Here is a 13,081-nt window from a genome sequence, read left to right as displayed (position 1 = left end):
AAAATGAATTGTTAAAACCATATTTTCTTCAAACCCTGCTTCCACAAACTTCTGCACACACACATTAAATAGAAAGTAACGTTGGTTTTCCTGATACTATTAACACAAAAGTCCCAAACGCATTGCTTTGGGGAGGTTGTGTTACACTTTGTGACTTGTGTGTAACTTGTTCCAATTCAGAAGAAATCTCCAACATAAGGTCCAAGGCCACCCTTTGGAGTGAATTCGCCTATTCATTCTATCTTCAATTAATTTCTGAAAACCTCACCTATTAAGTAATAGTTTTTTGGGCCAGCCAGTTTGGCACCAACATTGCAGCATTGTGTTGCAAAGAAACTACAGTACTGTATTTTCCGGACTATAAGTCGCTCCGGAGTATAAGTCGCACCAGCCATAAAATGCCCCAAAAAGTGAAAAAAAACATATATAAGTCGCTCCGGAGTATAAGTCGCATTTTGGGGGGCAATTTATTCGACAAAATCCCACACCAAAAACAGTCATGAACGAGCAACAACAGGCTAAACGATAGCAACAACAGGCTAAACGATAGGTATGCTAACGTGACAAACACAAACAAAGAGCTGAGAACGGGCCTGATGTAACATATAGAGTGATTAAGGACAACTATTACATGAATAACATGTTTATAAAACCATTGGTGTCACTCCAATTCATTAAATCCATCGATCATTCGATACGATAGCAACAGGCTAAACGATAGGTATGCTAACGTGACAAACACAATTGAGGAGCTGAGAACGGGCCTGACGTAACATATAGAGTGATTTAGGACAACCATTACACAAATAACATGTTTATAAAACCATCGGTGTCCCTCCAATTCATTAAATCCATCGATCGTTCTTTGTCAACAATGGCTGCGCGCGGCTGAGGGCGCTTGCACTTCAAAATATTCCACAGGCTCATATAACGATATATAAACTATATTTCAAATAACTATAATATAAGCAATAATATTATCAAACCATCCGTGCACTTTAAATCCATTAAATCCATCGATCAAATTCCTCGTCCTTTGTCAACATCGCCGCGCGTGCGCCCTGACGTCAGCCTCGTCTTTATTCCACAGATCTACTATATAACTATATTGTAGCGTTAACAAAGTACAAGGATAGACGTGGGTTTGGTAAACGGCTCTTTATTCCACAAAACAAACTTCCAAGCGTGTGGCGGCGTGGACTTCCAGAGACGATAGCTCCATGGCAGAGGACCGGGCGTGCGTAATGGCCATGTCCGAGCCCCATGCACCGTTCGCGGACAGCCACTCGACCGAGCGCCGGCCCCCGACTCAGTAGAGTAGGACCGGGCGTGCGTAAAAGCCATAATAGTTTTTCAAACCTTCTATGTCACTCCAAATCCTTAATTCCTTTAAACTCTTTGTCCTCCGTGTCACTTAGAAATGATCACCGCTAATGACGCCGGTCGTCCTTACGTGGGTCGCGCCGCGCGGTGCCCATGACGTCACTTGAAATAGTAATCCATTGGTACATCACGGTTCTCCAAACTTTCTTTCTGGTGCTCGATTACTGTTTTCAGCTGCATATTTTACAACTTGAAGTTTGTAACTTGCAAAATATGACTTTCTTTTTGGTGCCATTTTTCTTAAGCCCACCCAGTTGATGAGTCACGGCCAACGGTGAAATTTAAAGCGCCCTCATCCAGTTTCGTCTGAAAATATATTTTTTTTCAGATGTAGTTTTTTGTTTTGTTTATTTGGTTGTTTTATCAAAGACAAACTCTGCTTTATTGTCGATTTTTTTTTCATATACCAAGACACAGAAAGAAATTGAAATTACGTTCCCACTATCCCTCGGTGAGATAGTACACATATCCATACAAGCAACACAAAAAAACCCAAGAAGGCATAAACAATGAATAAATAAGAGTGTTGAATAAATGATAAATAAACAAATAATAATAAATAATAATAATAAATATAAGAGGAGCAAACAGACAGTGGACTTGGATATGGTGCTTTAAAGTGTTAATTGCTTTATTTGATGTTTTCTCTATTTTTTATGTTTTGAATATGTTCAAGATAAAGATATAAAAGCATGCTAAGTGATCAACTATACTAAAAATAACATGGGAAGTGGTCAACTATACTTTTAAGTGATGTCTTAATGATCAAGTAAAAATTTGTGAAAAAAAAAACATATATAAGTCGCTCCTGAGTATAAGTCGCCCCCCCACCCAAAGTATGAAAAAAAACGCGACTTATAGTCCGGAAATTACGGTATGTTGAATGTTGAGGAGCTTCATTCGAACAATATTTGTGCAAGGTACTCAAAGCGCTAACACCATGACCTCATTCACTGTTGTGTTCAAAATATCCATTTTATTCCTAGACCTAATGAGGCTTTGCATCTTCCTGTACGAACAGCTGTGTCGTATCCATGGTAACAGTTTGTGTGAGCCCACTTTCTATGATAGCTGCAAACTACATTACAATCCTTCCTATTGATGTAGCGGGGTAGAAGGATAACAGAAAAGTGTTTGGCAACAACATACAGACGCATACAGACAACATACAGATGCATGCAGTATTGCTTTCTGAACTCTATGGTTGTTGGTGCAACTGAAAACAGTGTAACAAGTTTGCAAGACATTTTAAAATGCTATAGAGGCCTATAATTGTTTCGAAAAGGAAATGAAAAATATTCAAATATACTGCTGCTGGAAACAAAAGCTGCTCTAACCAATTATTGACCGTTCCTTCCAGTCTCGTACAGGAAGTCACGCCCATAATTGTTTCTACGTCAGAGGAATAAGATGGATATAGCTCTGGGACTAGGGATTGATCCCACTACCTATGAGGTGAAAGCTGGCCAACTCAATCACCTGAACCACACCCCCATAGTGCTCAAAATTCCCAGATGGAAACAAGTGGATGTAAAGGCCTTGTGTTTGAAAAGGTGATCACTTGGCTATCAACAGGATTAGGTTTATACATGCAAGTGGAAGTATAAGACCTTTTCAATTTCACTAATTCTGCATTTTAATGGTGATCAATCAGCTTGTGGACAAGAACTGCAGTTTGCTCACAAACTAAAAGATTCATATTCAATATATTAAATATTATGAAACAATTAATATTAATTATACAAATGTCTTACATTTCCAAAGTTGTGCTATACATCAAGACAGAATACAAACAGAGCATACTCACAGGTTTCGTTTTGTCACCAAAGAAGTGAATGGTTGAGTAGTTGTCCTTTTCAATGAGCCCCAGGCAATATCTTTTATCCCAACCGTCGGGGAACACGTCAAAGCTGATCTGTCCTCCTGCAGAGAAATCAAGTGTCAAACACGAGAGGACGCGTCACCTTCTGAACGGCGCTGACTCACCGATTGAAAAAGACAACCCTTTTCCTTTAAACTGCTCCTTTAAAATAGACACAAACTTCTCCCGGATTTTTTCTCTCTGTTGGGGCCAGAAAACACACACGTTTTATGCTTCTTACATTGTTACTGACATTACTTCAAAAGTCGCTGAAGACACTTCATACAGGAGTAATGATTATCCCCTTCTGAACACCGAAATCTGCATAAAAATGTTGATATGCACGTGGACGTCACATTGCCCACTTCGGGGGTAAACATTTCTGACTGCTGGTGTCTTTGTGCCACTCAAGAGCAGAGGCTGGACAAAATTACTTCTCATGCAGGACGTTTTTACTGTGACCATCTGAGGCACATTAGTCCAATGACTCAAATACCGAACTCAAAGTACACGTACATAGTACAGCAATTACTCCTTGTTGCTGGTCTCTGTCAAAAAAGCAAATGTGGCTTACTCAATCCTTCTGAATTAGGCTATTTGATGTGTGTCTATTTCAGGGGTCGGGTAACTTTTTGGCGGACAGAGCCATAAATGCCCATTTTTTAAAAATAATTTCCCGTGAGAGCCATACCATTTAAAAAATAAAAAAAGATAGGTTAAATACAATTAAATGCATGTATTTTAATTAAGACCAACGATTTTTCGAGTGTAGTAATGTATTCTTTTTAATAACGTTTTTAACGTCATCAAAAGAGCCATATCTGGCTCGCGAGCCAAAGGTTCCCGACCCCTGGTCTATTTAGTAGTAATGTTTCTAGTTCATAAGATCTGTGTGTAAATCAGGTTTAAAGAAATGTCAAGCATCCTGTACCTAACAGATGCAGGAAAACTTCTTGAAGCTTGTGTGACGGAGGATGGATTTAGCGCTGTCACTTTCAATTCTTTATAGAATGGATTATCCTCTCAGCTATTCCATCGACTCAATAATTGACCCAAGACCCTTTCCGCGTCATCCCAAATCCCAATCACTACCAGTCACAAACCTTGATAAAAATAGGTGGGCAAGAAGGATGAAACCGGCAGCCTGATGATTTCTCTGTGGCCGATCGACCAACCAACAGACAGACAAATATTATAGAATGTATTCTCCCTGTGAGTGCCTGGGTGCTTGCTACCTGGTCCAGCTCAAAAAACTCTTTGCGTTCCTCCACACTACAGCTGCGTCCAATTGGTGAAACGTTCAACATTCCGTTCCGAAATTCAATGAATGTACCCCTGCCAGAAAGTAGAAAATACACACAAAACGCAATAACAGATTTTAAATGCTTTTAAACCAGAATATTCCACACTTTCATACAAAACATAAGAAAGAAACGGATATTGGTAATAAGAGTGAAATGATAATACCTCTTCTTGGGAAGTTTGATCTTGGACAAGTAGTTGAGACAGAAATTAATGAACTCTTGTAGTAGCTCTTCTCCCATGTGGGCTTGGATGGACTGATGATAAGCAGCACATAAATAGAAAAATGCTGACAATCAGAACACCTCAGCATCAATATGCAGTAGAATGATGAGGCTAGGAAAGACCATGTTTTACCTGAATAGATAGTAACTGTCCCTCTTTATAGGCCACAAGACCATTCTCTGCAAATACATAGTCCACTTTCTGGATCACTGTTTGCAGACATCAGAAAGTAGGATAAGCATGATTAAAATTAGAGTCGGACTGTAAATCACACATCCCAATACACTATGATGCAGTGCGACCTACCGCAAATTACAGTACTGCATACGCATGCACGCACACACACGCAAACGCGCGCACACACACGCAGGGATTTTTTTTCTTTCTCAAGTCAGAATCTGATGATTTGATGTTGATATGATATGATTTCATTCAACTTTGTGAGTAGTAATAATGTTGTGGGCAGCAGGGATGTATGTCTGAAAGACAAAGTTCAAAGACAATCTTTATTGAGAGTTCAGGTTTGATTGTCTCACCATCATTTCCCAGTTGCTCTTTGATTTTGCTGAGGTCCGACCCCCCCACCACGCCGACACGAACCCTCGTCTTCAATTTCTCAATAAACGCAGCTATTTCTTCAGTTACAGGCTAAAAGCACACAAGTGACATAACAGCAGAAATATAAATAGCAGCAATAAAATTACAAAGCTACGGCACAGAACTATCATTATAGACAGTTTATTCACAATATTATACAAAAGGTTCTAAAAGTTAATGTATATATTTCAAAGAAATAAACTTCAACTTCAAAACCCTGCTAGTTGATAGTTGTTCCTTCCTTCCTAATATACGAAGTGGAGGCTCCATAACCGCAGTTCCATTCCTTAAATCAAAACAACTACGTACTTATTTACATGGCAAGAGTCTCAACCAACGAGTGATGACTGACAGCGTTGCACTATTGTTAGCTTTGTACGACCGATGCCTCTCGAGAAAGAGCACCGTGGAGCTCGGCCCAGGACTCCACTTATTTAAGAATATGCTCACTCAACTGATGCATTTTGTACCTGTCTGGCGGCTGTCAAGGTGCCATCAACATCAAATAAGCAGAGAGTGTTGGAGTCCATTGAACCTTCCCCCATCTTGTCTCACAGTTTGTTCAGTACTCTTTCCTGTGTGCAAGTAGCACGCTACTGCCATCTACCTGACTGGAGAGTGGGTGTGCTGATGTAATTTTGTGTACTAGATTTTAACCACAGATTCACATTATTAGTTGGGTTTCCATCCAAACTGTTTCGAATTTTTAAGCGCATTTAGTGAAAATGCACAACACTTTCAGGTTTATTTTTGCAATTTTTAAAAATTCAAATAAAAGTAGATGGATAGAAACCAATTGTTTACCGGCATTATACAGATTAGAAAGTTATTTCTTCTGTCAATACTTTCCCATTAAAGTATTGCAATTTCTCTTTTTTACGTATTTGAGATCATTTATGTATGTTAATTTCAATGGTTAGTAGTCTTAATTCTTCCTCCAGTTTCCTTGATACAACTTTCAAATGAGTCATTTGTGCAGTTTACTGAGGAGATAGAGAGCGTGGATATCTGTGCATGCACAGTTTTGATTCGCGAACTCTTCCTCCAGTTTCCTTGATACAACTTTCAAATTAGTAATTTGTCCAGTTTACTGAGGAGATAGAGAGGGTAGATATCTGTGCATGCACAGTTTTGATTTGCGAACTGGCAGTGGATGAGATACGTATACTACCAGCACGGTTTAGCAGCCACCGACATATATCAGTAGTAGCAGGCCTATTAGCCTAGCTGACGTGTTTACGTGGCAGCCATTTTGGCGAGGGCGTCATTTCCATACAAGTCCTGCTCTAACACTTGCTATGTCCGAATGGCCACGCTTATCTCCTTAATCTATGGGTCACCAATTCCGGTCCATGGGGTCTGGCCCACTTTTTTGTCTCCCTGGTGGAGAATATTCAAATGATCAGATAATCAACAATGTCTGCAGAATCTGGATAACAACGATGATCAATTCAATCAAGTGTGTTGCAGCAGAAAGACATAATATAATATATGAGATGCATTATCTCGGATCCCAAGAACAAGAATTGTGGCCCCTGCGATAACCCCTCAATCATTCTATAGTGCTGCACTATATGGAGCACTAAAAAGTAGTTCCCACATTCTGTTCAGCAATTTCAACAGCCAGTTCCCTACTTTTCTCCTCGTTACATATCACGGGACCACCGTATTTGTCATGACGGAGCGACACATCTATCTAGATCTCTGACTATTTATTGTAAATACAAAATGCATTTTAAACTGCATTTCATTTGTTATATATCTTTTCAATTAAATGAAATTAATTATTTTTGTTGTATTTAGTCATTGTATTGCTTTGATATTCGTGCTTGCGCTGCTGGATTTTGTCCACAATTTAGGGAGCGCGTTATCTGCGCCTCACGGCAAAAGCCTTTGCCAATCACCTGTTCTCCAATTTACTCACTGCGTGCTCGTTTGATTTCTTCAGATTTAGGAAAATGCAAAGACACTGAAGCAGAAATTAGACTTACACAAGTTGGTTGAGTTCAGTCACAATTCTTGTTCAAAAAGCTCTGTTTTCAGGAAAGTACAATACAGCGCTGGGCCCTTCAAGAGCGGGAAGTCTCCATTCAGAAAAGGCCAAGTCCAAGGTTGTTAGATCAGTTTTATATTCAGTAGCACATTGTGGGCCGAGATTGATGGGTGATGAGTCTTCGGGGTGGGGCAAGTTCGAAGGAGAGTCTGCTTCCATGGGAGTGGTGCTGGTTATGGGCGATTCGGTGTGTAGGTGGGGGGCTGTTGGTGTGTGTCGTACCTCATTCTTTTAATTTTGTCATTTTGTACGAAATTATGTTAGCTTTTGGCTGTGACATCATTAATCTATTGCTGTTCTTTTGATACATCATGTCTTTGCTTATTCTTAGTTTAATCATGCTTCCAACCGTATCTTTTCTTTGTTAGGCAAACTATTTCCCTCTGTGCAGAGCGTTCATTAGTACCGTATTTGCCGGTGTATTGGTCGACCTTTTTCAATCCAAAATCGACCGAAAAAAATCGACCTCGACTTATACACCGAGTCATAAAATTTAACTTTGTATTCATCGCTTCAAATGTGATGGTAACCAAGGCCGTTTCTCATGCATCTCATTGTGCGTTGGCACTTAGAAAATTTGAACCGGGTGGCGTGCGCGAGTGCGCGGCCCGCTGGAAGTCGAATGAGGCTCCGCGATTTCATCCGCGGTGCTTATAAAGTGCCGATCCGCTCGGCGGGAGCTATTTTCGGCCACTTGGCGCGTGCGCACGGCCTCCCGGATGTGCCGGGCGGCGTGCGCGAGCTCGCCGGCCGCTGGAAGTCGAATGAGGCTCCGCGATCTCCTCCGCGGTGCTTATAAACAGCCGATCCGCTCGGCGGGAGCTATTTTCGGCCACTTGGCGCGTGCGCACAGCCTCCCGGAGGTTCCGGGCGGCGTGCGCGAGCTCGCTGGCCGCTGGAAGTCGAATGAGGCTCCGCGATCTCCTCCCGGTGCTTATAAAGAGCCGATCCGCTCGGCGGGAGCTATTTCCGGCCACTTGGCGCGTGCACACGGCCTCCCGGATGTGCCAGGCGGCGTGCGCGAGTGCGCTGGCCGCTGGAAGTCGAATGAGGCTCTGCGATCTCCTCCGCGGTGCTTATAAACAGCCGATCCGCTCGGCTGGAGCTATTTCCGGCCACTGCGCATGCGCACGGCCTCCCGGAATTTGAACACATTTCGTCAATAAATTTCGCATATAAGTGATTGAATTTTGAAGTTTAATATAATGCAACAATTGAGCTCAACTTATACAAAGGATATATCATAAAATCGTAAATTTCCGTCGAATTTTAGGGGGTCGACTTATACACCGAGTCGACTTATACACCGGCAAATACGGTAATCAAAAACTGGCGTCTAGCATTAGTCAAAACATAAGATACAATCAAGTACTGAACGGTCAAGACGACTCTGGCCGTGTCCATGATTCAGAGAAAAAACATCAGGCATGCATTACACAGTTCCTTAAGGGTCATTAAGCTATTTGAGAAATAATTGTGTACTTTATTCAATGGGGTTTGAGCATATCTGTTTTTGTAGCTAGACAGGACTTTTTGTATTTTGACCCCATTTCCTGCACTGCCATGTTGTCCTTCTCGCAATGCATTCTGGTCTACAGTCAAGTTGAGTGAAAATGAATCATACACTGTTTAGTAGTGTTCCATTTTGTAATTTATGGAAACTTAATAAAATATTGCTTGGCTAGCGACTGTGTAAAACGTAACTTTAACTTTTCTTATTTGTTGTAATTTAATTTCCTTGCTCTTTTGGCATGTCGCAAACAATGAAAATCTAAAAGACTAAAGAAAATCAAATGAAAAAAAAATCTTTGCAATGTGTTGTATGCGACCCCAATAGTCTAAAGATGGTATTCTATTAACATAGCATTTTTGAAATATGAGTTTAGCAGACAAATCTATACGTTTTCATCCATCTCAGGAGGTGGCGAATTTGACACTGTCAACTGAAAATAATATCATAGTTAGGTCATTACCTCGGGCTGAGGTAATGACCAATCACTGCTAAGCTTCAGAAAATATATGAGCTGTGATTGGTTGTTACCAAAGCCATTTTGTCACTCGTCTTGCCATTTTGCTACTTGCATTTGTCATGTCTTCCACTATAACTGCCCTATATTATATTTAAAAAAGTTGACGGAGACACACTCTCTCTTTATCTCTCCCCTCCGTCCGTCCATCCATCCATCCATCCAGCAAGAGACGTTAAATATGGCGTACGTATTTGTATTTAATTATTAGCATCGACTGTATTCCATGACCGTATTGCTACGGTTTGGTGGCAATTGCCTGCCAATGTAGCTGTTGTATGGAAAGCACTCCAGTCATATCCAAAAAAAGAGATGGTGAAGACGAAACAAAGAGTAACAATTGAAGTTGGAAGCCCCAGGCCCCCACTACCACTGTGGGTTTTTGTTTTGTTTGAACAAAGAGTCTTTCGCGCCATGTGTTTAAAACCCGCAACTGACCAATCACTATTCAGATGAGACATATGTACATGATGTTTTCGCTCTTAGTATTGTGACCAATCAAAAATCACCTTTCTTTCTCGTCCTCTGGTTTCAAATTGGAATGATCAGATTTGACCAATCCGCGGGCTGGTGGGGAGGAGTTCTCCAAGTACTTCAAGGCAAGTTAGTGTGGCGTGGCAGACTGTGACAAAACCTCAATGCTTTGTGCTGTCTTTAGTCCGCCACAGATTGTCTAAACTGGTAACTGGTAAGTGGCGATGGTTTTCTTCATTTTTATGTCCATTATTTTGTGTTAGCTCATGTAAGCCGTTTGTTAACCGTTATCAGAAGTACGCCATGTTCCCGTTTTTGTCTCGATGAATATCTTGTACCAACAAACGGTTGTAGAAATGTTTAACCGCCCGTCACAATTTTTTAAGTGTTAAATTTTTATAATGATTAAGACTTTATTTTCCACAAGTACATTTGTTAGTAAGAAGCGAACTACGCATGCCGTCTGCTTGATGGTAAACAACTGCAGCTCAAACGCCATTTGGTTAACAGCTTTGCACGTTGGCCGCGCGTGCAACTTTCGAAAGTAACTGTCTCGAAGGACCCTGTTTCTGTTGGACTTCTCGCCATATTTATATTAAACGTTTAACGAACCTTATTACGTTGTGTGAAGGCCTGTGAGGAGTTCCTCAACCACTTTATTAAGTTTTTGCGAAGTTAACTTTAGGCGGGAAGATACAAAATGGAGTCCTGTCTTTTTGTCCCTTCGACGCAGAAAGCCGATTAAGGCCATGAAGCATCTTTCAGAGTCTGCGGCCTATTTATTTGCATGGCTACATTGTTAAATACGATTAACATGTCACTCGTTGACTGTATTTCACCATAAAGCGCCCTCCCACATAATCTTCGTTTTTTACGTTAAGACCTAGTTAATAGTTTTTTAACGTTCTCTTTCCGGTCAAATTTTACAGTTTTTCTGAAAGTTCGACTACTGTCCATTGTCTCTAGATATAAAGTAGCCATGGCAAAGGATCCAAACAAGCCCAGAGGCAAAACTTCATCCTATGCTTTCTTTGTGGCAACCTGCCGTGAGGAGCATAAAAAGAAGCACCCAGGAACCAGTGTTGGATTTGCAGAGTTTTCCAAGAAATGCTCTGAAAGGTGGAAGGTAATTCACTACTGCCTAAACACATAATAAAGTGCTAGATTGGGTATATGGGTTGTAATTTCTCATGGAACCTTTATTTTGACATTAATATTAGTTTGTTTAGTTCTCGAGACTAAATGTATATGTTTTGTATAAAACTTGTTCAGCCCATGACTTCATTGTGTGTGTGTCTGTGTGTGTCTGTGTCTGTGTGTAGACCATGTCTGGCAAGGAAAAGCAGAAGTTTGAAGAGATGGCTAAGAATGACAAGGTCCGGTATGATAGAGAGATGAAAGGTTATGTCCCCCCGAAAGGTGCTAAAAAGGGAAAGAAGAAGAAGGACCCTAATGCCCCCAAAAGGCCTCCGTAAGTTAAAAATAAAAAATAAAGTAACCCATTTTGGTATTAATGTTCTTCTTTTTTCTAGATCTGCCTTCTTCGTCTTCTGCTCGGACCACCGACCCAGGATCAAGGAGGAGAACCCTGGCATCTCAATTGGTGACATTGCCAAGAAGCTTGGAGAGCTTTGGTCCACACAGAATGCTAAAGACAAGGCTCCATATGAGGCTAAAGCTGCTAAATTGAAGGAGAAATATGAGAAGGTGTGACATTTAATTTACCACATTTGAATAATGTACCACCTAAACTTAACTTAACATATCACTTAAACGTATCATTCCCAGGATGTTGCTGCTTACAGAGCAACAGGCGGCTCAGGGAAAACTGACGCTGGCAAGAAGAGTGGCCCAGGTAGGCCCAAAAAAGCCCAACCAGTTGACGATGACGACGATGATGATGATGAAGAGGAAGATGATGAAGATGATGATGAAGACGATGAAGATGATTAAGCAAGTGGTTATGCATGTGATGTTTGCATTGCATTAAGCTAAATTCTTTTGTGTGGGTGTTCAAACCGTATAGCCTGCTGTCCCTGTTGATCAACTTTGAGTGATCAGACCTGTTATTATTCCTTGTCAAATTCAGGGATTTAGACCCCCCCTCCCCTCTTCAATTAGTCCCCATAATTATTTCTTTAGATCCTTGTTACTATATTAAAAGGGCCAACTTCAGGTTTATTGTACCACACTAGTAGACTTGCCCTGCTCGGTGGCCACTGGACAGCAAGGTTTTAAAGAAAGTTTGCTTCTCAAAGCACTGCTTAGGATTGTTTAGTGGTGCTGTTTGTTCACTGTCATTTTATTCAGACTTCTAGTTTGACTTAAAAAAAAAAAAAAAGCAGCCATTTTAATGTTAAAACCTTTGTGTAGAACTGATTTTTTTGTTTTTGTTTTGTAATAAAAATTTTGTATATTGGTTATAGTTACGTGATCTGTTTCTTCACTGCTTAAATAGCACAAGTGATGTGTAATTTTCAAAGTTTGCTGTGAATAGTACAACCCATGTTTGAATCACATTCAGTTTAACCTTGCAAAGTACTGAACTGTGGTATTAAGTTGTACATAAACTGTTCAAAACAAATATTAAAGTGCTTTTGGACAATTTGAAATGCCATTAGAGAAGTTGTGCGCTGGGGAAGTTGTACAGTTCCACTAATTGGGACAAATGATTAAAAATGTCATTTTTCAGCCAGTTTATTTTTCCTCGTACAGTCTTCCTAAGTAGCTGTAGCCTGTTGGTTTTTTTCAGGTTAATGGGAGTCACCTGAGTTCTTGAGTAACTTGGTATGGGCAAGGTATGTTCTTAAGATCTGCATTAATTAGCAAATCTGTGGCTCGAAGGTAGGTGAGGCAGAACAATTCAATGCTCTTCCGCTAAAGGCAGGTTTACTTAACCCACTGTTGTGACTATTTTGTGTCGGTGGTGGAAAAATGGAAATTGCATTTTAGGATTTTTAGAGAATTTATTTGGAAATTATGGTGGAAAATAAGTATCTGATTCTACAGTACAAGATGTGCCCACCGCTTAAACCAATCAAGACCCACCAGTTGATTGCCAGAGAGCATATGTAAAACCCACAAAAGATAGAACCAAAATGCAACACAAACTCAACTCATGTTTGCCAGAAAAAAGCTGATATGCATCGCGACAACATA

At 40.5% G+C, this 13,081-nt stretch overlaps 2 protein-coding genes across 7 annotated transcripts in view; one reads left to right on the top strand and one right to left on the bottom strand.

Annotated features, from left to right (window-relative positions):
- pmm2 (phosphomannomutase 2) overlaps window positions 1-5,996 on the bottom strand; it is a 29,002-nt gene extending 23,006 nt beyond the window's left edge. For 2 of the 6 annotated variants that reach the window (XM_088374603.1, XM_088374607.1), the window contains exons 1-7: window positions 5,839-5,996; window positions 5,308-5,419; window positions 4,904-4,980; window positions 4,712-4,803; window positions 4,480-4,579; window positions 3,370-3,445; window positions 3,191-3,306 (exon numbers count right to left, since the gene is read on the bottom strand). In XM_088374603.1, the coding sequence (XP_088230729.1) occupies window positions 3,191-3,306; window positions 3,370-3,445; window positions 4,480-4,579; window positions 4,712-4,803; window positions 4,904-4,980; window positions 5,308-5,419; window positions 5,839-5,913 (648 nt within the window). In that variant the 5' untranslated portion in view covers window positions 5,914-5,996. Of the gene's footprint in view, window positions 1-3,190; window positions 3,307-3,369; window positions 3,446-4,479; window positions 4,580-4,711; window positions 4,804-4,903; window positions 4,981-5,307; window positions 5,420-5,823 lie in introns of all 6 variants that reach the window. The other 4 variants (XM_088374602.1, XM_088374604.1, XM_088374605.1 and 1 more) reach the window with 4 other exon arrangements.
- Window positions 5,997-9,997: 4,001 nt separating this feature from the next.
- On the top strand, window positions 9,998-12,347 carry hmgb2a (high mobility group box 2a). Its single transcript, XM_088373931.1, has 5 exons — window positions 9,998-10,136; window positions 10,889-11,048; window positions 11,245-11,393; window positions 11,455-11,629; window positions 11,711-12,347. The coding sequence occupies exons 2-5, from the start codon at window positions 10,902-10,904 to the stop codon at window positions 11,873-11,875; spliced, it is 636 nt and encodes a 211-aa protein (XP_088230057.1). The 5' UTR covers window positions 9,998-10,136; window positions 10,889-10,901; the 3' UTR covers window positions 11,876-12,347.
- Window positions 12,348-13,081: the final 734 nt, after the last annotated feature.

Source organism: Syngnathus floridae, chromosome 4 (assembly GCF_059516105.1).
Source record: "Syngnathus floridae isolate MCC-2025c chromosome 4, RoL_Sflo_1.0, whole genome shotgun sequence".
Lineage (NCBI taxonomy): Eukaryota > Metazoa > Chordata > Actinopteri > Syngnathiformes > Syngnathidae > Syngnathus > Syngnathus floridae.
The sequence above is the reverse complement of the archived record's forward strand: the minus strand, read 5'-3'. Positions and strand labels throughout refer to the sequence as shown.

Excerpts from the sequence above, each read along its gene's own strand:
- hmgb2a (XM_088373931.1), top strand. The coding sequence starts at position 10,902 with ATGGCAAAGGATCCAAACAAGCCCAGAGGCAAAACTTCATCCTATGCT. Across the intron at positions 11,049-11,244 it reads AATGCTCTGAAAGGTGGAAG|ACCATGTCTGGCAAGGAAAA; the intron begins GTAATTCACTAC and ends GTCTGTGTGTAG. Across the intron at positions 11,394-11,454 it reads AATGCCCCCAAAAGGCCTCC|ATCTGCCTTCTTCGTCTTCT; the intron begins GTAAGTTAAAAA and ends TCTTTTTTCTAG.